Raw genomic sequence first — 24,313 nt, forward strand, 5'->3', positions numbered from 1 at the left:
CCCGCCAGCGAGAGTTTAGAATGTTCAGTTTTATGGCTGTGTATAAGCAGCACCCCACCTGGCAAGTTTCACCTCTTCCATTGACTTTGAGGTCAGTAGTTGCTGCTCTCGCTTTCCGGGGGACTTCGTATAAATTCACTCGAGTGCCGTTAGCAAACACTGCGGCAAGGCTGGACAAGGGAGGCAGGTAAAGGCTGGGGGGATGGGGGGTGGTTAGTGCAGAAGGGTGGAGCAAAGGCTGGACAGGGGAGTCAGGCTTATGGGGGAAGGGTAGGGAGAGTATCCCCCAGTAAGGGGGTGGGAAGTGTCTTGGATGGGGGGGTGCATTTGGTGGGCTCCTCGGGAGGAGTTCAGGATACAGGTGATAGGAGAGAGCAGTCACAGTCAGAGGGGAGAGTGGGATGTGGTAGTTGGCAGGTCCAGGGTGAGTCTGGTAGGTGAAGGTCTCATCGGGCTGGTCATGAAGGGGGACAAGGCAGGTAGCTCTGATGATGGAAGGGGGCAGAGTCAGGATGGGCTTGGGGATGGTAACAGAAGTCAGCTCTGAGGGAAGGAAGGGCATGTAGAGGTGGATTGTGATAGGGTTCGGGCTAATGGGGGGAGGTTCAAGGGTGACAGAGGGGGGAGGAATGGTGATATTGGTTGGATCTAGGGTGATGGGGATGTTGGTGGGTGACGGAGAGAGGGTAGAAGATGGTGGAATGAGTTTGAAAACTGATATACACCATTTTCCAAGTTGACCTTGAGCTTGTAGTTAGTCAGTCGATGAGACACCTTGAAGTGGGAGGAGGGTCTTTTCAGGTCTGTAGAGTCTAAGGTCAGCCAAGTGGCTGACTAAAGGGGCACCCTAATAATGACGAGGCAACTGGATTTCCACCATGGTCATTTCTGTTTTCCTGTCCATGGTGAAGACCATGCTGCAGCAGGTTTGATCCCGACTCACAGGTCTCATAACATTGAGATCCCAGCGCGGTGTGGAGCTGCCGTTCACTCTGTGCCATTTGCCGTTGGCTGCAGTCAGAGGCAGGGAGGAAGGGAGAGAGGGGGGTGGATGCCTTCAAGGGGCACGGCTGGTGGAGGGCAGCCAACTTGCGACTCCAAACCTTCATCCTCCTGGGTGAATGGTCACGGCTGAGAAGGGATCATGTGGTTAATCCCTCTATGATGCCAAGGGCAATGGTCTCTCTATAGAGTCACGAGGGTAATGGAGACAAGCGAAAAAGTGTCTGTTTGAGGCTTCCTGCACATGGCCCTCATCACCCTGATCAAAGAGCAATGTCTCTATATGCGGTCATGTAAGAATGGGAGCAACACCCATCTCTGGTCTTCCAGGATGACCTTCACTTGGAAGGGGTGGGGTGGGGGTGCCATGTCTAGACAGAGGCCAGATGAAAGGTTTAGCACTGGTCTGCGGGCTTTGAGATAGAGGGAAACCTGTAAAGAACATGCTCACTAAATGTATCCCTTCAATTCATTCACAAATCCACTGAGACATCGAAGAAGCAGGCTGCAGGTAACCCAGGCGTGGTACTGACCCTCATCTAGATGAGGAGATAGAGGGCCCATCGCTGGTTGGCACAGGGTCAGGAGGAGCAAGGGCAACAAGAGACAGCAGGACCTCTGTACGGTCAAGAGGCTGGCGAACAGGGTTCACTGCAACAGCGAGCATTGGCCCGACCATGGGTGTATCACTGGCCAGCCTCTTATCTAGAGGTGAGTGAGAGACAATGCCAGAGGTGCCCTCATATGTCCCAGGATGTGGTCACTCACATCTGCCAGCTTCTCCAGTATGAGCTGCAGCAACAAGGACTCTGGAGGAGTAATGTGGAGCTCTGTCCTACAATGAGTCAATGTGTGTCCGGGTGCGGTTAAAAAAACCAAGACCTTCGACCCCATGAAGTAATAGCGGGACAGGTTACTTCCTGCCACGCCCACCACAACATTTTCTGAGCTCCTTGTCCATGCATAATTAATGAGCTGAATAGCAGAAGAACACGCGTGTTCACCCCACTGCTCTACAGGAATTACACCGACCTTCCTGCCCAAGTCTCCATAATGGAAAACTCTGCCCATTGTTTTGTTAAATCTGGATGGATCATTAGTGCCCAAAAAGACCCAGCTGAATTGAAGAGTTGACACTATAAGGAATGGTTGAGGAGACAGACAGGGTTACCTAAATTAGTCCGTGTTGGTGGGATTTTATATTGGTCAACAATCCTGAGGAATAATGAGATGGAGGAGTGACGGAACGGATGGTATAGGAGTCTGGTGGTCTGATGGACCTTTATATATATATATGTATATATATATATATATATATAAAACATATACAAGAAATCTTTTCATGGAGGAGACATCTTCCCTATTTTGTGCTCCTTTAAACAAAAATTCTGCTTGTCTAGTATTTTTAGGAATGGGGATCTGCTGAACCCACCTTTTCGATTAATTATTCCCAAGCACGTGATGACAAATTGGGATAAGATTCTTGCAATGATAACTGAGAAAGCAAACATCCGAACTGGAGCTGTCCGGAGGTGGGTGCTATTGAAAAATGATACATGATTGTCACCTTGTTTTTTTCCTGTACCCTTCCAAATCCCATATATTGTGAAAGCCCTGATATATCAAGATGGAGTATAATTAACTGTGTTCTATATTGTCTAGTATTGTTCTGTATTATTTGCATTGGCACTAGCACAGTGATAGAACTGAACCCTTGACAGGTCTGACAGAGTTCTTTGGCCTTAGTTTTTATCCTCGAGGTGGGTAGCAGGAGAATTCTCAGCTCAGTCCGTCTACCTCAGGAGAAGGTGCCCATAAAGGGACTATCTTCATTGCTGGGTTGGAGGAGGGATGTGGGGTGGGGTGGGGACAGGTGTGGGCCGGTGTCTTGCCAGCCAACCCAGTCAGAAGTTGGGAGGCAGCAATAGGTGCTGCTGGAGGTGGAGGCAAGCTGCTTAAAAGGCTGCAGGGCTTCATCCCAGTTAAAATAAAAAACACAATGGCCCTCCAATCCTCATCCTTCACACCCCCTCACCCCCACACACTCCCCATGCCCCATCAGTGCCACTGCATGCCCCCGTACCAGACTATGTCTCCCCAGCCAGCCCCCATGGCCCCTCCTGCCCCCTATGCTATGCTATGGCACTCCACTCATTCCCTATGGTCCCTCATGTCCCCATTGCCAAGCTATGCCACTTCCATGCCCAATGACCCACTATACACTGCATAGAACCAATGAATCCTACAGTGACAGAAGGATGTGTAAAAAAAAATTTTAAAAATGTCATTCATTCATTCATTACTTTCCACTAAGCTACAAAATGTCATTTCATTACAAGGCAATAAAATTGGCAATTATCCAGACCCTGTAAACTATCAATAACAGAAATCACAAACCCTTGAAACCACTTAAACTTGTTCAAATAAACATTTGAATGACTAACAATACTTTAAATATTCTTCTGCATTATTGCCCATTATTAAGTTTTGAAAAATATATTTTAGTGATAAATCATTCAGGTTCATTTCAGACTCAATGAAGAGTGACTTATTTTCTTCAGACTTTGCACAATGGATGGACAGTTAATAAACAATGGCGCTCAGTTAGAAAGTGGACAGTACTATGTAGCTGTTGGATCTGAAAAGTTCAAAAACCTTCCTTACCTTGAACTCCTCGTTTGCAAAATGCCTTCACAAAATGCTTGCAGGTAATTTCAGTTTTAACCTTGGGAATTGTATTGTTCTGCCGTGTTACTTGACCACTTAATTCCCTCTCACTTGGATGAGAATCGCACTGAAAGGACGAATTGGGCCTGAAATTCCACTTACATTGTTAAATGGATGAATATCTGTTTTTCCTCATAATTCCTGAGACTTTAAAGTAAGTTATATTCTCAGAGCCCACACAAAGCTCTGCATTCCCACAGTCCTGTGTTGGACTGCTATCAGATCACATTGTTCAGATTAAGATACTAAACAGAGAATAATGGAAGCCAGACTGATCTAATCAAGGGAGTGAGCTGACATTACAAATTACATGAATCGATAGTGCTTCAACCAAACCTTAGTGTTTACACCTTGAACACATCAGCTGCTGGAGCTGTGCTTTACATTATGCCACACTTCACTACATTTTTGAACCTATGGAAAGGCTAGAACATCTTGACATTTCACAATCTCAGCCACATAAAGTACAATAGTCATAGGGGACATCAATCTTCTCATCTAATGGAAACACAGGAAGCAAAAGGAAATGAACTGAAATGGGCCTTACTGACATGAGTGAAGTATGAGTGATTCCTATGACTGGAAGCTATAAGCTAAGCAGTGACCATGAACAATGATTGAACATGATGACACCATTAGCTGACTTGCGTTTACTTGTAGCTCAGTGGTTCTTTGTATTTTCTTTCCCTGATATCCCTTAGCGAAGGAAGTCCAGCTAGAGAAGTTCTGCTCTTCCATTTCTGTCAGTGATACTCTAAGTCAGCTTCTAGTAAACATCAGGAGCAGCCCGGAAACAATACCCCTCTTTTCCCAGCCCTCAGTGAATAGGCGTTTAGTTTCTGTGAATCCCTCGCCAATGTACTGACTAGGATGTTGGGACCATGACCGTAGCAGCTGTGTCACTAACTCTGTAGTTCCAGACTGCCTCTCCAATGGGAAACGACACTGTGTACAGTGTGTAACAATGGGCTGCTTGAGTCAAAGTGATACACCACTTCAAGTTGTGTCTGACTACACCACTGTCATACAGCTTTTCTGCTTCATAAATGCAGGTGACTGAGAGAGAAACAAATACAAACAGTTCATAAACTGGAAACTATTCCAGGTTCACAACATGTTTTGATATGAAGAGAGGTGGTCACAATCACATTGTGCGAATTAGAGAAAACACTCTCTGAGATCACAATCATCACAGACCTCACAAATAACCTTGGTGTTGGTTTCTCTAAGAACTCAATCAGTGAAACCATTGGTCTGTGGCAGACCTACTTAATTCAGTGCAGGAAGGCGACCTACTTCCTTGTTAGTCTGGGCTGAGTTTAGATGATCTCAGTCAGGGCAGTGATGCTGTGCTACAAACAGCCTCAGAGCTCATATATAAGGGGAAAAGTTTAATAACAGTCCTGCTCCTTGTCTCTCCCACTGCGTGGATAATTAAGACAAGTTGCTTGAGATTTCTGCAACAGGTCTCAAACCCTAAGCAGCAATCGGTCATAGAACTCTCCACTGTCTCAGCCTCACTTTTCAGAACTCTCTGTAGCAAGATGTCAGCCCTAACCTCTCCCTTAGACCTTTAAAAACATTCTCAAACCATCTCCTCAACCAAGTTTTTGGTCACCTCTCCTCAATTTCTCAAAGTGTTTCCACCTGTTCCTTGTGCCTTGAGATTGTTTTCTGTATTAAATGGCAGTACTGAATACAGGTAAATGGAATTCTCTGCCGCATACCTTTAATGCAATATACAATGGCAAAGATGAAAACTGTTTTACCGTATAAGCAAATATGAACATGCAAGTAAGCTTCAGAAAGCAGGCACATGGCATTTAAATGATTTTTAATGATTTTTTAAATTAAGCCTTTATATGGGGAAAATTGGAAAATAATTGTTATATGAATATTCTTTTTTCAGAAGTCAACAAATGATCAGACACAAGAATCACAGCAAAGAGGTAAATCATCTCCTAAATAGGTCTAAGTGAATAAGCAGAGCTGGTCTCTGGGACACAGCAAGACCAGTAACAAAGTCATTGTAATTCCAGGGTGACAGCTCCTGCTCATTAAGGCCAACAAGTTAGTGTTAGTGTGAGCACTGTGACCGGAATAATCCTGTGCATCTTGTAGCAAATTGGAAGAAATATTGTAATTTAGAGCTAGAACCTCCTGTGGGTGTTATTTTTAGTAAATTGATTTATGCATTTGGGTGAAAAATGGTCTGTTTGCTCTTTTAACAAAGCCAAAAACCTGGCAACCTTTTCGAAGTCAGTCGTTGACTGATAGCAAAGTTTTTAATTATTTGTGGTGACAAATGGAGCTTTATATCGAGTTCATTGAAACTCCTCCCAGGCTCAAAACACAGGCACTGAATTCTGCTTGTGATGCGGGCATCGTATCTAAGTTAACTTACTTTAAAATATAAATATGACGATGGGTTGATCTGCTAAAAGCCCCACCTTCCTCTTGGAGCCCTGGCCAGCTGACGGTTTTGGTAGTTACCATGTTGTTGCAGGCTGTGTCTCTTTCTTAGTGGCTCTTACAAATAACAGTGTTGCTCAGTGAATGTGACAGGGGTGGGACCATAGGTTCAGTTCAAGCAAAATTGATTAACAAAGGCTTTTTATAATACAGCTAATGGAATCAATTCAGCCCAGCATTTACACACATTGATCAGAAAATTTCCCAGTTACATGTACAACCCTTGTCCATTTAATGTTACTTGAGTGGAATGGTTCTGTAGAGATAGTTATAGTCCTGGTTATTTAGCAGAGCACACACCAAATATTGAACAAACATTTTTAATTCTGTCATTGTCAAAACATCAATTTCACCATTTTCTAATTATCTTCAACACAAAGCATCAGTATTTACATAACATATTATCATTCGAATATTAAGTATACAGATACATTGTACATGATACATCCACAAACACACAGCCATAACTCAGAGTTCATTATAATACAATGTAATCAGAATCCTGCTTTTATAAATTCCCAGTTTATGCTTTCCTTCTGTCACCATTGTCTTGCTCCACATGGCAGTAATTGCTGCTGATCAGACATTGATTGACTGGTGCCTCTAATATCTCACCCAAGCAGCTGATTTTCATCCGTGAACCTTAAATTCTTTTCTGTAGTAATTACGTGATTAAAAAATATGTTTTAAAAGCTTGGGAATGAGCATTCAGTATGGAAATAGTTAGATATCTTGCAACTTCTATTGAGATTGACACTGTTTTTTTAAATTTTAAATTAAATTATGTAAAAATGAAAGACTTACATAATCAAGTACATGTGCTACTAATTATTTTCAATTGTTCACTTCTATTGTGAAACAGTATATCCTATCCCAAGATGGAGTCAGTGATTCTGCGCTCTTGTCTTCAGCTGCTAAGGTAATTATCACCCAGGCTTGGCTGAATAAAACTCTCCATTCCCTCACCCTTTACAATGAAGGATGCTGATCTTCCAGCAGACATCTCTTTCCACTGAGAATCTGATTACTACCAAATCCATTTTATTGAGCAGTATTTATCATGTGATGTAATCACAGTACAGGAGAGTAAACTACTCCTTGATGATCACTAGAGGGGACCAGTGAGCTCATTTCAAAAATAAAATTGGAATTATTCAGAAAACAAGAATGTACATGTAAAGGTTTATAATAAAAAATGGCTTTGTGATTTTATTACATTTGCCCTGTGGTACCCTGAGAATGTCCTCACACCTTCATTTTCTACTTATATCCAATAGTTATGAGTGAGTTTTCTCAATGGATTGGTTGATAAATGTACTCTTCCCCAGTATGGAACTCAACAGAGAATGCCAGAGGATTCCTGGTCTCTAGGACAACGGGATGGCTGTCCCAGTGAATCTCAATATCACTGGGCTAAAATAGGGAAAAATAATCAATCACATTTGCCTCTGTAGGGGCTATAATGACTCCTTAAAGAGCACATATTTGGATATTTGAGGACAGTGCCAGGTTTCATGACCTTCCTCAGTGGGGCCTAACAAGACCTTATCCCACTCTGTAGCGAAATCTTCAGCAATGAAGATTCATTTAAGATGAAGCGAGATATATACACAAGGGAGAAAATAATAGAATGATTGGGTGAGATCTCTCCTTAACAGCGCTGTGGGTGTACCTACACCACAAGTACTGCAGCGGTTCAAGAAGGCAGCTCACCACCACCTTCTCAAGAGCAATTAGGGTTGGGCAATAAATGCTGGCCCAGCCAGAGATGCCCACATCTCGTGATTGAATAAAACAATAGTGAAGACGGAGGAGTGTTGTAAATACAATGTAAATGAAGATCCCAATAAATTTCCAGTCAGATAAGAGGAGAGTCCAGTCTACAGGAGATGCAGGAACAGCTCAAGTCCTAGTGTCCCCACGGACGGTGAGGGGGAAGCAAAGAAAGAACAACAGCCAGAAAGCACATTCTATTTTCTTTGCAAAACCAGTTAAAGTGAAGTCAAATCGAAATCTGACAAAGAATTCACAGCTTGGGGATGATACCAAAGGTAAGAATTCTCATTTTTAAAATTGAAACTTTGGTAAAGACTCATCAGACATAAGCAACATTTACAGGAGCTAAAATTCACCCTCCTGACAATCTTCACTCCCAATTTTCCCCCTTACCCTTCGGGTAGTGAGTGATTCATGCTGCGATTCACATCATGTTTCAGGTTATTTCATGTCATTACATAAAGTTACAGTAGATGGAGTCCAATCAATGTTTTCATCCATTTGTCAAACTACCAGGAGAAAATGAAAATTTGCTGTTGAGGGAATAAACAGAGAGGCCGTAGCTTGCAAAAAGAATGCTTTCTCTTCAGTTTTCTTTAAATTCCAGCTACCTAAACCCAAACTTGCATTCACACACTCACACTCAAACACGCTCACACTCAAACACGCTCACACTCAAACACACTCACACTCAAACACACTCAAACATACACTCACACTCAAACATACACTCACACTCAAACATACACTCATACATGCTCACACTCATGCTCACACAGACACACACACACACTAATACACTCACACATGCACAGACACTCACTCACTCACACACACACACACACACGCACGCACCCACACACTCACACATACACAAATACTCTCACAGATACACACACACATACACACTCACACACAGACGCACACACTCACATACACACACACACACACACACACTCGCACAGACACACACACACTCGCACAGACACACACACACACTCGCACAGATATACATACCCTCATACACGCTCACACACACACACACACATGCACACGTGCACACGTGCATACACACACACTCATACACACACTCTCATGCATACATTCTCACACAAACACTCATCCACATACACACTCACACACACACACACACACACAGACTCACAGACTCACACACACACAAACACACACTCACACATGCACACATTCACACACACACACACTCATACGCACACACTCTGACAAATACATACACCCTTTCTCACACAGACACACACACACACATTCAGGGCAGGATTTTTCCCTCGGGACCCCACCATCAGGCTGAAGTGGGGGGTCGGCCGTCCTCACTAACAACACAATTGTCTCCGATTTTTCGAGGTCCATCCAACATTACAGTTGGTGGACGGGCGAATCAGCTGGGCGGACGCTACATTTTTCACCAAACCTCATCCAAGGGAGGGATGAAATTTCCATTATTAAATAAAATAAAAATAAAAATTTATGAGCAGTATTTTTATCAGCTGCATTTTCAGGTGATTGATTGTGACTCGTGGACACTTTGTTCAGCTTTTAAATCCTTTATTTGATGGTTTTCGGGTCTGCAGCTCCCCGAGGCAGCTCTCTGCCTTCAGGGAGCTTTCTCTCAGCGCTGGCCCTCCACCCGCAGAAATGTCATCACCACCCTCCTCCCACCCTCCTCTGCAACCACCCCCCACCCCCCCCACCCCCAACCTCTACCCCGGCAGCGGTCAGCATTTCAGCGCCAGTTTCACGCTGCCTGGCCGGTAATTGGCTAGTCAACCTGAAATCGCGTTCGGGGGGCCGATCAGGGTTGGTGGTCCATTTACCAACCGCTCCCCAGCCCGACGATCAGGCGCGCCTGCCAAAGGGAAAACTCAGGCCACTGTGTGGAGGGCAGTAACTCACTGGTGATTTTCCCTGAATTGGAAATTGGCCAATTACTGGCCAAGGGTCCAAGTAAAGCTGGCACATGGACACTTGAAGTTGGAGGGGCCAATAGTGGCCAGTAGTGACCCTCCAGCACTGAAGAAGCAGCGGGTTGTTTTTTCAGGCAAGTGAGAGGGAGACACCCTCTCTCCAACTTCTTACAATTCAAACTAAAAAATGCCCTTAAAGTCAGAGCACTACAGAGCGGGGTGGAGTGGGGGTGGGGTGAAGGGTCACCCCACAGGGCAGTGACGGTGGGGTGAAGGGTCACCGCACAGGGCAGTGGGGGTGGGGTGAAGGGTCGGCCTACAGGGCATTGGGGATGGGGTGAAGGGTCACCCCACAGGGCAGTGGGGGTGGGGTGAAGGGTCACCCCACAGGGCAGTGGGGATGGGGTGAAGGGTCGGCCCACAGGGCAGTGGGGATGGGGTGAAGGGTCACCCCACAGGGCAGTTTGTAGCTGCAGCTGCCAGGCAGGCAGAGCGGGTATCAAAATCTGTGTGGAGCACTGCCCCCTGCTGCCCAGTCTGTCACCCAGAGGCCAACTCCAAGCAGCTGCCCTGTTCCCTCACCCCCACCCCCGTCCCGGGGGCCCAGAGGCTGACCAGGAAATTCCAGGTGGTCTCTGACATTAGGCCTTAATAGGCCTTATAGAAGCTGAATGGGCTGCACGTGCTTGTGAGCAGGGAGACATGTTAACCCCCACCCCCACCTCACCTAGCCCATTCCTGCCCAGCCAATCCAACCTCCCCAACCAGCCCCCAAACAAATCACCCCCACCCCACCCAATCCAATCTCCCAACCAGCCCCAAACACATCATCCCCACCCTACCCACTCCAACAACCACCCCTCCCAAACAGCCCCCAAACAAATCACCCCCACCCCACACAATCCCACCACCCCCCCCAACCAGCCCCCAAACACATCACCCCAACCCACCCAATCAAACCACCACCCCCCCCAACCAGACCGCAACACATCATCCCCACCCCACCCAATCCCACCGCCCCCCCAACCAGCCCCTAAACACATCACCCCCACCTTAACCAATCCCACCACCCCCCCAACCAGCCCCCAACACATCATCCCCACCCCACCCAATCCCACCACCCCCCCCAACCAGCCCCTAAACACATCACCCCCACCTTAACCAATCACACCACCCCCCCCAACCAGCCCCCAACACATCACCCCCACCCCACCCAATCCCACCAGCCCCTAAACACATCACCCCCACCTTAACCAATCACACCACCCCCCCCAACCAGCCCCCAACACATCACCCCCACCCCACCCAATCCCACCAGCCCCTAAACACATCACCCCCACCTTAACCAATCCCACCACCCCCCAACCAGCCCCCAACACATCATCCCCACCTTAACCAATCCCACCACCCCCCCAACCAGCCCCCAACACATCACCCCCACCCCACCCAATCCAACCACCCCCCCAACCAGCCCCTAAACACATCACCCCCACCCCACCCAATGCCACCACCCCCCCAACCAGCCCCTAAACACATCACCCCCACCTTAACCAATCCCACCACCCCCCCAACCAGCCCCCAACACATCACCCCCACCCCACCCAATCCTACCACCCCCCCAACCAGCCCCAAAACACATCACCCCCACCTTAACCAATCCCACCACCCCCCAACCAGACCCCAACACATCATCCCCACCCCACCCAATCCCACCGCCCCCCCAACCAGCCCCTAAACACATCACCCCCACCTTAACCAATCCCACCACCTCCCCAACCAGCCCCCAACACATCACCCCCACCTTAACCAATCCCACCACCCCCCCAACCAGCCCCCAACACATCATCCCCACCCCACCCAATCCCACCACCCCCCCAACCAGCCCCTAAACACATCACCCCTACCTTAACCAATCCCACCACCCCCCCAACCAGCCCCCAACACATCATCCCCACCCCACCCAATTCAATCACCCCCCCAACCAGCCTCTAAACACATCACCCCCACCTTAACCAATCCCACCATCCCCCCAACCAGCCCCCAACACATCAGCCCCACCCCACCCAATGCCACCACCCCCTCCAACCAGCCCCTAAACACATTACCCCCACCTTAACCAATCCCACCACCCCCCCAACCAGCCCCCAACACATCATCCCTACCCCACCCAATCCAACCACCCCCCCAACCAGCCCCCAACACATCATCCCCACCCCACCCAATCCCACCACACCCCCAACCAGCCCCTAAACACATCACCCCCACCTTAACCAATCCCACCACCCCCCCAACCAGCCCCCAACACATCACCCCCACCCCACCCAATCCCACCACCCCCCCAACCAGCCCCTAAACACATCACCCCCACCTTAACCAATCCCACCACCCCCCCAACCAGCCCCCAACACATCACCCCCACCCCACCCAATCCCACCACCCCCCCAACCAGCCCCTAAACACATCACCCCCACCCCACCCAATCCCACCACCCCCCAACCAGCCCCTAAACACATCACCCCCACCTTAACCAATCCCACCACGCCCCCAACCAGCCCCCAACACATCACCCCCACCCCACCCAATCCTACCACCCCCCAACCAGCCCCTAAACACATCACCCCCACCCCACCCAATCCCACCACCCCCCAACCAGCCCCTAAACACATCACCCCCACCCCACCCAATCTTACCCTCCCCCCAAACACATCACCCCCACCTTAACCAATCCAACCACCCCCCCCAACCAGCCCCCAACACATCACCCCCACCACCCCCCAATCCCACCTCCCCAACCAGCCCCCAAACACATCACCCCCACCCTACCCAATTCCAAGCCCCCCAACCAGCCCCCAAACACATCACCCCCCCTACCCAATCCCACCCAATCTCATACTCACCTAAGCCTTCACACTTACTCCTACTCACACTCACCTACGCATACTCTTGAACTCATCTACACAATTCTCGCACTGGGCTGAAGTCGCGCCCTTCCCTGTGGTGAATTTGGTGGGGTGTGTGGATGGGGGGGGCTGTGATATTTAATGAATTGGGAGTGTGGAGGGTGGAGGGCCCCTCCACCTTCCCACCTCCACCCCAATGAAATCCATGGCAGGAAGGCCACGTAAGTGCGTAATCCCACCTCTGCTGGTATGAATGAACTGGCGGGTGGAGCTTCACCATGTGAGGAGCCCAAAATACAAACACTGTCGTGTTTGTTTGGGGGTTCCTGGTGGTGGTGGGGATGGTGGGGGGAGGGGGGCTGGGGGGTGGGTGAGGATCTCTTGTCTTAACATTAAGGGACCAGGCATTGAGAAGGATGTGTCCCACTGGAAGCCAACCCCCTGCCCTTGTGGCCGATAGCCCTCCCCCTTCCCCCACATCCCCCCTCGCCCCTTCCCCATGCTCCCCCCACCATCACTCAACTGTGGCCTGGGTCCCTCGGCATTCCTAGGCCTTAGGTGGGTGTAGTACCGCAGCAGCTTCTGTCTCCCCAGTGGCGCTGTTGAGCAATGGAGAGAGGCGTGCAGCTCAGCGGGTGGGTCTTTTGTCCCTGGTGGTCCTTGGTCCTGGGAATGCCCACCTCTGGCACTTAATAGGGTGGGCATTCCCTAAAGGGGGCGACACAAGGCTCTCACTGGCTCTCCAGCCATTAGACAAGAACCCCGTCACCTCCATTAAAAACTGCTGCATGTGTCAGAATCATCTCACACTGTGCATCAGCCTCGTATCTATTTAATGGAAATAGAGAAATATGTCAATCTATGTTTAAATATTTAACCCGGTAGTTAAGTTGCAATATCTGGCCATACCTTGGTAAAAGCTAATTTCATGCTTTGACAGAAATGACAGACCGCTCAAGTATATGTTTCTCCTTGAAAATACACACAATTTGAATATGATTTTACTTTGTTTTTATTAATTTCCAAAAGATATGAAAACTGATTGTTTAATCAAAGCATTGATTAAGGAACATTAGAAACTCTGGTTTATTTTTTCAGCTTTTTATTTATCCAAATCAGATATCAAACACTGTTTGAAAACCCCTTTGTCTATCTGATATGTTTTGTCTAAGATGGGCTAACCTTACACATAATATAGCACTTTATTATGTCAAAAGATCACAACATACTTCACACGATGAATAAATTTTGGCACAGTGACTGTTATGTAGAAGGGAAGAAAATACATCCACATGCAAGAGCGTCGATGATCATTTTATTCCCAGTTGAATCAGATTTAAGCCTACCTGGAGTCTACCAAAAATGTTCCAGTTGATATCGTTAATATGATTTGGCACCATTCAGCTTGACATTTCCTGGAATGATTCCAATAGGATAGAGGTGTTAGTAGGAATTACTAATGTTTTGCTACACTCCAGTGATTTTAATGGTGAACTAACTGGAATAATGTTGCTTGTTATGCACACTCTATTTGAGATACTCTCATCTTTTGTTTCACTCACTGCCGCAGTCAATTTAATAAACTTTAAATCCATCAGATGACAGAAGTGTTTTTAAAGTGAATGAAAAACGAGCTGAGCTGCAAGGAGCTCAAGAAATTCCTGATGATGAAAACACCAAAGTTGAACTGCCACTCGATAAGGTGGGGAACGATTTTAGGTACTGTATTATTCAAGGTTAATTTTCAATGGTTATCTCACTGTTGGCACAATTCCTCATTTACCTGTGGGTTGGGCGGTGGTGGTAACCTGAGGGGCAAATTTTCCTGTAACCATAGTCAGTTTAAATGGAACAAATGTGAGACATGGGTCTGGATTTTAATCTCCTCATGGAGGCAGGGATCGGCTCACAAAATGCCGAACATAAATGCTTTTGCGTGAGAAATGATTTTCCTATACCTTCCCCATCCCAATGCCACTTTCATGTGACATTTTCACAGGTCTCAAAGGCCTTGGGTGCAAGACACACACACACCTCTTCCAAGGTCAGGGTCCATTGTGAGGATCACAGGAAAATTGAATTTCATTCCCCGTGCTATCTTTGTGTGCTGGTGTAGGTTTGGGAAGCCCCAAAAGAGCACCCCCTTTGCAGAGTTCGTGACCACTGAGGAGGTCTGCTGAGGAGTGGGGATCATCCTGAAGAGTAAATGTAAAATGTTTTGGCACCTTCAAATGTCACTATTGGATGTTGTATTGTAATGTAGATGTGTTTTTAACTCCACAGGGCTCTGTCCTTAAACAATAAGTTGACCTTTGCATTAGCCGGCATTGTGTAATTGTTCACATTGCATTACAAAACATTTCCCAATGGAGAAAGTGCCCTACTGCATTCAAAAGTGTAGAAAAATATGCTGGGAAAGTCTCCTGTCATATTTTAATTTGAGATTTTAATTCCCCTGCTGTTGAATGTTAAAAAAAAATCTAAGCACCTGCCCCCTTTCCATTCATTGACAATCTGGTTTGAAATGGAAATGTAACACTATTGGTTCTTACAACTTCAGGGTCTTGTAGCTGTAATGGTTTTTTTTTTGATAGCTGTGGCTATTATGGATGCTTGGCTGAGTTCCAAAATCTGAAAAATGGCCTGAGCTCAGCAGGTGGTCCATTGACACAACTGCTCAGGGAGATAACTGATAATTTAAAGACATCGTAATAACATATTCTGCCTTTGATGTGGTCTCTGAATACATGTTTACACAACTTAATGGCCACTTAAGGTTTTCAATAGGAGTACAGTTTATTTTTGCAGGATCAATGACAGTTATTTGAATGAGCGTTTTATTTGACTGTCACAGGTTTAATTCTTTTACACCTGCATTTAAAATAATTCCTATTGCTAAGGCATGGCTCCTATAGACTGTACATGAATTGATATTGGTGAATGGCTATGGAGGATATGGATGGGGCTATGGAGGATCTGAGGGGGCATGGAGGGGCATGGGTAAAAGCAAAATACTGCAGATGCTGGAAATCTGAAACAAAAACAGAAAATGCTGGAAAAACTCAGCAGGTCTAATGGCATTTGTGGAGAGAGAAACAGAGCTGACATTTCGGGTCTGTATGACCCTCAGAAGAGTCTGAAGAAGAGTCATACAGACTCAAAACATTAACTCTGTTTCTCTCTCCACAGATGCTGCTAGACCTGCTGAGTTTTTCCAGCATTTTCTGTTTTTGTTTCTGAAGGGAGCATGCGGTTTGGGTGGATGGACAAGGAGTGAGGTTTTGGGGGCCTTTGAACAATGTTAAGAGATGGGCCCCTGTCTCTGAGAACCAAGGCCACCTTCTAACCAGCTCACCTCCATACCCACGCTCCACCTGCCCTCTCTCACAACCCTCAAAGTGCACTGCAAACCTGAATCCTGCATGAAAATATGAAAAACCCGGGCAAAGTCATTCATGAGTCGGATGTGCGTATTGGAAGCCATGGCTCCCATTTAGCCAATCCAAGGCCACAATCTGGGCCATGGAGTTTTGGCAGTTGGGTGGTTTCCTGAGACTGAGCTTTCAGTCAGCATAGAAAGGCCTGGTGCTTCCAACTCCCTGAAAAACTCACACGTCTCAATGAAAGGAGTCAAGCCCACATTAGGATTGGAATTAGCACGCTAAAATTGGAATTGCTGGAAATTAATTAGAGTTTATCAACTTGCTGTGTGTGATCATCAGCCATGTATTCAAGATATTGTCGTGAAAAAGTGTGGGATGGAATTTAATCCAGCCCATCGCGGGGAGAAACATGGCGGCCAGGCCGCAAGAGGCCACATGTCCGTCTGCAAGTGGTGGGAAAATCTCCCCTAATGAAGGCAGAGGTGGGAAGGGGCCAGTGCCCACAACTTGCCCGCTCGTGGCAGGATGTCAAGTAGGCCCATTAATGAACCACTTACCTCCAATTATCGCTGAGCCCAGCAGAATGTCGTGGTGGCTCAGGGATTAAATAGAGTCACATGGCTTTTCCGTGCCTCCCAAAGGTTTCAGCCTTGTGGGGGTTGTTGGGCCCTCATTCACAGGCCCTCAGTGCCTGATCGAAGGACACAACTTCGGGAAGGGGGCTACTGTAAGGGTCACTCCTTGACCTTGCTGTTGACCCCCTGCCTCTTTGTCTCTGGTAATTCCCACCCTGAAACCCCTATCCCTGGACTCATCTGTGCCTCTGGTGAGCATTGCCAACAGCAGCCACCACTTGGACTGGCAGTGCCAGCAATGGAGAGCAGCCTGTCCCTGATTGGCCAAAAACTCTCAGCGGGCAGGACCGCTGTCCCTGGGGTCCTGAATCCAGTGGGAGACCCAACATTGGCCAATTAAGTGCCTGATGGTCACTCAATTTTGCTGGGCCTCCCCTACAAAAGCAATGTGGGGTTCCCTCTGGTTCTTTAACCAGTGGGGGAGACCCCCTTTACTCACATTAAATCCTGGCTATGGTGGAAGGTGAATTCTTGCAAGTTCACAAAACACTCATTGCAGAAGGGAATGTGTTCCTGTATGGACAGGATCAACAGGCAGACCTGCTTACCCGAACAACAGATTCTCTCCTGTATCTCAATGAGACTCTGGGTCTTCATCCCCATGCTGATTTCCCCTCCCAATGCCTCGCTTCCACGCATCTTGTATATTAGCTTTTCAATTTAGTGTTGGAACTGAGTCTAAATTAAAACGACAGAAAACAATTTACAACCAAATTATTATCAAAATAAAACACTTGCAATTTCTACTAACATGTCACTTTGCCTGAAGGCTAACTGTATTAGGTGTGCTTAGAAATTCGTGTTTATAACATAAGTAATTGAAGAAAATTATGTCTGACTTCAGATTATTCCTGAATTTGAGATTTGATTTAATTGTGCAAAAAGATGAATGCTGTGAATGTGATGGTTAAAGGAATAAAGCTGACTGTCTGGCTGGTGTTCAGAAAATCACTTTGATATTTTGCAGAGAGTGGCTGAAATTGTTGAAGATGAAGTCATTCCTGAAGAAGAGACGTATCATGTTGAAGAGGTAACAGAAGTACTAACATCTTTTATTGATTGTTATATTCTTTAGTCATTTCATCATGTGATAATCCTTCACCTAGTACAAGACCAGACAACAAAAGCTCCCAGTCACCCTCCTGCTATATCACATTCATTTTCACATGATATATATATAAATAAATGTATTTCTTGGAACCAGCCAGACATAGCAGCAAGATTTCTGATTCAACCCTTGGGGATTATGCCGAGTTAACTGATCTCAGCTGGGTCAAGAATATGGGCACTGCAATTAGCCTCAGTGCCTGTGACATAGGGAGGAGAAAGATCAGAGAAGCCCCTGTTCCTAATTGCTATTCAATGGTCTATGTTGGGAAAGCTAGGTGTCAACTGAAGACAGGATCAGGCTCAGTTGTAACACTAGTGATTAAACAGATTCATTATCGAAGCTTGAATATGGAGAGTGAATATTTAAACAATGTAATGTAATCCGGTTATTAATCACAACATTCTAACCCTCCGAGTTAGTGCCTTTGGAGAAAAGGAAAGAAAATTGGGAGAAAATATGTTTTTGTCACTACATAAACAAATTTATTTATTTTAGTGAATTTGCAATCTCTCTCAGTGTCACTTTTATAGAATCTAACTGTTAACAACAGACTCAATTTGATGGCTAGGTAAGCTCACAATAAAAATATCACGTCCTTAAAATTAAAATAAAAGCTTGATCCTTTATTCTCACATATTTTGTTCAAGCTAGATTCAGCCTCTGATCAAGTGTTCACACAACCCGTCTGCTCTCCCTTGTGTGAACTCTATTCTTACTTGATACAAAATGACCTTTCAGTAATAAGGAGCAGGAAGAGGGGCCCTATCATATGGAATACAGCTCTTACCCCCATGTTCACTCAAATATCTGCCTGATAAGAGAATAATCCAAGCATCGGTACAAAATCTTGACAGAAAATGACTAAGCACAGTCCCTGCAATAGACATGTAGAGGTGGAATAAAAACAGAACATGCTGGAAAAATTCAGCAGATCTGGCAGCATCTGTGGAGAGAGAAAGAGTTAATGTTTCAAGGCCAATAGGACCCTTCTTTGGAACTTAAGAGAGGTAGGAATGTGATGGGTTTGATGCTGTTGAAAAATGGAGGGGGCAGGTGGAGCAAAAGAGGTCAGGGGCAGGTTAGAGAGCGGGGAGATTAAATGACACAGATGTCATGGAACACAGACAAAGGGAGTGGTAATGATAGTATTAAAGACACTAAGCTAGGTCAGAGTAGGTGCTAATAGCAGGATAAAGGCCAGCACTGTCTGAAAGCAAAAACATGAGAACAAGATACAGACTGGCACTAGGGGAAAAAATTCAAAATGAAGGACATAGCTCATGGTCTTGAAGATGTCGAACTCACTATTACGTCCAGAGGGCTATAAAGTGTCTAATCAGAAGATGAGGTGCTGTTCCTCCAGTTTGCGTTGAGCTACACTGGAACATTGCAGTAAGCCAAGGGTGGACATGTGGTCATGAGAGCAGGGTGGAGTGTTGAAATGGCAAGCGACAGGGAGGTCTGGGTCATGCTTGTGGACAGACTGAAGGTGTTCCGCAAAGCGGTCACCCAGTCTGTGTTTGGTCTCTCCAATGTAGAGGAGACCACATTGGGAGCAGCGAATGTAGTAGACTAAATTGAAAGAAATACAAGTAAATTGTGCTTCACCTAGAAGGAGTGTTTGGTGCCTTGAACAATGAGGAGGGAGGAGGTAAATGGGTAGGTGTGATGGCCTGCTGTGATTGAATGAGAAGGTGCCGTGGGAAGGGAATGAGGTGTTGGTGGGGGGGTTAGAGGAGTGGACCAGGGTGTCCCGGAGGGAACAGTCCCTTCCAAATGCTGACAGGGAAGGGGAAGGGAGGATATGTTTGGTGCAAGAGTTGGTGGAAATGGTGGTGGATGACCCTTTGAATGCAGAGGCTGGTGGGGTGGAAAGTGAGGACAAGGGGGACCCTAACATGGTACTGGAAGGAAAGCAGAAGTGCAGGAAATGAATTAGACACGGGTGAGGCCCAGTCAAGGGGAATCCTCACTGAGGAAAAAGAAAAACATGCCTGAAGCACCGTTGTGGAAGGTAGCAACATGAGAGCAGATGCAACAGAGGCGAAGGAACTGAGGGAATGGGATGGAGTCCTTACAGGAAGCAGGGTGTGAGGAGCTGTAGTCGTAGCTGTGGGAATCGGTGGGCTTGTGATGAATATTAATAGACAGCCTATCCCCAGAAATGGAGTCAGAGAGACCAACGAAAGGAAGGGACGTGTCAGATATGGACCATGTGAAGGTGAGAGAGAGGTGGAAATTGGGAGCAAAATTGATGAATGTTTCCAGTTCCAGACCAGAGCATGAAGTGGCACTGAAACAGTCATTGGTGTACAGGAAAAAGAGTTTGGGAGGGGGTTTGAGTAGGACTGGAACAAATTCCACACATCCCACAAAAAGACAGGCATAACTAGTGCCCATGTGGGTACCCATAGCCACGCATCTTATTTGGAGGAAGTGAGACAATTTAAAGGAGAAATTGATCAATGAGAGAACAAGTTCAGCCAGACGGAGGAGAGTAGTGGTGGATGAGGATTGTTTGGGCCTCTGTTCGAGGAAGAAGTGGAGAGCCCTCAGACCATCCTGGTGGGAGATGGAGGTGTAGGGAGATTGGACGTCCATGGTGAAGAGGAGGAGGTTGGGGCCAGGGAACTGGAAATTGTTGAAATGACGAGGGTGTCAGAGACTCATGAATACAGGTGGAAAGAGATTGGGCAAGGGGAGGAAAAATAGAGTCAAGATAGGAAGAAATAAGTTCAGTAGGGCAGGAACAGGCTGAAATGATGGATCTACGAGGACTGTACTGTTTGTGGATTTTAGGAAGGAGAGATGAAAATTTGTTTGGGTCCGTATTTGAGAACCTGAATCGACACTTTGCAGACAGCATGCGCCTGATCATGTGAACGGGCCCAGTAAGAAAAATTGGTCAGGGATCCTCATTATCATGAAGTAATAGCTCTACCAACGCTAGGTGTACTCCTAATTGTGTTACAATCCCCATGGAGACAAATGACTTTTAAAAGGTGATATGAATTTCCTAGTGAACTATGCAAAGAATCACACAATAAAATTTCATGTTTTAAGAGTTTTACTGTAACAAGCAAAAGTCAACTTTGACTAAACATTATGTACTTGGCAACTAATACACCAAACTGCAGAAAACATATTCCCTATTAACTTCTTAACACAACCAAAAACCCTACGCCACACTTCTACATCACACTCCATCCTCCACAGAAATGTAGTCTGGTTTTTAACTCTCCACAATCCTTGAATCGTCCAACAGGAGCTCCGTCTTCACCAACCCTCCACTTGATGGTTAAGCCAAAACAGTCTCTTTCTTCTGCCTGGCATAGCAGCACCTGATTTTGGTCTTCTCCCCCAAATCCTTCGGTCTGGCTGCCACTGAGAGTCTGTGAGCTTGCCCAGCAATATGGTCAGCTGCCTCCTCCTTTGTGTCAAGGTGTTAAAATTGACCTGACTTTGAATAGATTTCAATTTGAGTTTCTACCTCCATAATAAGCAGGTCACATGTTTGTCTCTGGGCAGATCCTATATGAGGTCCCACTCCCCTCTCCCAGCTACTCCATTTTACCTTTATTTAAAGGAGACAATTTAAAACATAACCATCTTAGAATGTCCAGCAGTCATAACAATTGGTAAATTGGGGTTTTCTTATTCATTAATGGGATGTGGATGTCACTGGTAGCCCATTCTTAATTGCCCTTGTTCAGAGGGCATTTAAGAGTCAACCACATTGCTGTGGGTCTAGAGTCATATGTAGGCCAGACCAGATGAGGATGGCAGATTTCCTTCCCTAAAGGACATTAGTGAACCAGTTGGGTTTTTACAACAATCAGCAATAGTTTTGTGGTCATCATCAGTCTCCTAATTGTAGATTTTTAATTAATTCAAATTTAACCATCTGCTATAGTGGGATTTGAACCCAAGTTCCCAAAGCATTACCCTGGGTCTTTGGCTTACAAGTCCAGTGACAACAGCACTATACCTATATAAACTTGTGACACTCCTACTATCCAATTTGGTTACCAGATTCCAAAAAATGACTCAAAATGCTTTATATAGGATTACAACTAGTTGTTTGGTAGTACGGAATTTGAGTATTGCTGAGAAAAGGAGACATGTTCTCAAAGCTTTTCATCTTGCGCTTATCAGGACAATTTGCAAGAACACCAGATGTAAAGGGAACAACAATTTATACTTCATGAAAAGAGAGTGCTGATTGGTTGGCAATGATTCTGATTGGTAGAGATGTTGCCATGGAGAATTCCCAGTAAAAAATTTACTTGAAGGCCTCAGCCTTTCCGCTAAGACGGACTTGAACTTGGTAGTTTTGCCCAGTGCTCTGATTCTCAGTTTGAGTTGTGCAACCTGAGCAATTGTGGTGTACCTATACTCCAGGATGCATTTAGTTCATTCGGCTTCTTTTTATTCATTCATGGGATATGGGCATCAATGGCTAGGCCAGTGTTTATTGCCCATCCCTAATTGCCCTTGAGAAGGTGGTGGTGAGCTGCCTTCTTGAACCGCTGCAGTCCATGTGGTGTAGGTACTCCCACAGTGCTGTTAAGGAGGGAGTTTCAGGATTTTGAGCCAGCGACAGTGAAAGAAGGGCGATATATTTCCAAGTCAGGATAATAAGTGGCTTGGAGGAGAACTTCCAGGTGATGGTGTTCACATTTACCTGCTGTCCTTGTCCTTCCGGACGGTTGTGAGTTTGGAAGGTGCTGTTTAAGGAGCCTTGGTGAGTTCCTGCAGTGCATTTTGTGTGTTGGTGGTATAGGGAGTGAATGTTTGTGGATGTGGTGCCGATCAAGTGGGCAGTTTTGTCCTGGGTGGTGTCGAGCTTCTTGAGTGTTGTTGGAACTGCACTGATCCAGGCAAGTGGAGAGTATTCCCTCACACTCCTGACTTGTGCCTTGTAGATGATAGACAGTGTTTGGGGAGTCAGGAGGTGAGTTACTCACTGCAAGATTCCTAGCCTCCAACCTGCTTTTGTAGCCACAGTATTTATATGGCTAGTCCAGTTCAGTTTCTGGGCAACGGTAACCCCCAGGATGTTTATAGTGGGAGATTCAGTGATGGTAATGCCATTGAATGTTAGGGAGCGATGGTTGATTCTTTCTTGTTGGAGATGGTCATTGCCTGACACTTGTATGGTGCGAATGTTACTTGCAACTTGACAGTCCCAGCCTGGATATTGTCCAGATCTTGCTGCATTTGCTCATGGGCTGCTTCAATATCTGAGGAATTGCGAATGATGTTGAACATTGTGCGATTATCAGTGAACGTCCCCACTTCTGATCTTATGATGGAAGGAGGGTCATTGATGAAGCAGCTGAAGATGGTTGGGTCGAGGACACTACCCTGAGGAACTCCTGCAGTGATGTCCTGGAGCTGAGATGATTGACCTTCAATAACCACAACCATCTTCCTTTCTGTTAGGTATGACTCCAACCAGCGGAGAGTTTTCCCCGTTTCCCATTGACTCCAGTTTTGCTCGGGCTCCTTGATGCTACACTCAGTCAAATGCTGCTTTGATGTCAAGGGCAGTCACTCTCACCTCACTCCAGGAGTTCAGCTCTTTTGTCCATGTTTGAAAGAGGTCAGGAGCTGAGTGACCCTGGCGGAACCCAAACTGGGCATCAGTGAGCAGGTTATTGCTAAGCAAGTGCCACTTGATAGCACTGTTGATGATCCCTTCCATCATTTGCTGATGATGGAGAGTAGACTGATGGGGCGGTAATTGGCCGGGTTGGATTTGTCCTGCTTTTTGTGTACAGGACATACCTGGGCAATTTTCCACATAGCCGGGTAGATGCCAGTGTTGTAGCTGTACTGGAACAGCTTGGCTAGGGGTGCGTTATCAGTTTTCTGTACTCATTTATCTCATTTTAAATTTAATTTCTTCAGCCTCTATCAGTTTCCCTGAAAAAGGTTTGAGAATTATTTGAAAGCAATCCTGAGGACATGTTTCAAAATCATTATTTAAGTAACATTTATAGATATTTTTAAACAGCCTGGGTGTGGGAAAAACAACACACCTGTGGTAACATTTGGTTAATATGTTATCATCTTTGGAGATTGCATTAAGCTCAATGAGATGCTGAATCAATTTTGATTTTTTTTTGAACATTCAGGCAGAATTTAACGGTCCAACATTTTTATTACTTCAAACCAAATTATAGGATTCACTCATGGGGCAGAATTTTCTGCCTGTCGGACGGGTGGGTCTGACCCAATCTCCGGCGGGTGGGGAGACGATCCCTGCCGGAGAAACGGGCCCCGCCGCCATTTTACGTGGGTGGGCCAATTAAAGCCTACCCAGCGTGACGCCTAGTGGGAAGTGCTATGCTCTTCCTGTGCG

General features: G+C 46.2%; 1 protein-coding gene across 1 annotated transcript in view; it reads left to right on the forward strand.

Annotated features, from left to right (window-relative positions):
• dcdc2b (doublecortin domain containing 2B) overlaps positions 1-24,313 on the forward strand; it is a 68,996-nt gene that overhangs the window by 43,830 nt on the left and 853 nt on the right. The window contains exons 5-11 of the mRNA XM_041213185.1: positions 2,403-2,534; positions 3,564-3,710; positions 5,639-5,678; positions 7,064-7,120; positions 8,060-8,252; positions 14,416-14,519; positions 17,803-17,865. Coding sequence (XP_041069119.1) covers positions 2,403-2,534; positions 3,564-3,710; positions 5,639-5,678; positions 7,064-7,120; positions 8,060-8,252; positions 14,416-14,519; positions 17,803-17,865 — 736 coding nt within the window. The remainder of the gene's footprint in view (positions 1-2,402; positions 2,535-3,563; positions 3,711-5,638; positions 5,679-7,063; positions 7,121-8,059; positions 8,253-14,415; positions 14,520-17,802; positions 17,866-24,313) is intronic.

The sequence above is a fragment of the Carcharodon carcharias genome, chromosome 19, assembly GCF_017639515.1.
Source record: "Carcharodon carcharias isolate sCarCar2 chromosome 19, sCarCar2.pri, whole genome shotgun sequence".
In the NCBI taxonomy this organism is placed as follows: domain Eukaryota; kingdom Metazoa; phylum Chordata; class Chondrichthyes; order Lamniformes; family Lamnidae; genus Carcharodon; species Carcharodon carcharias.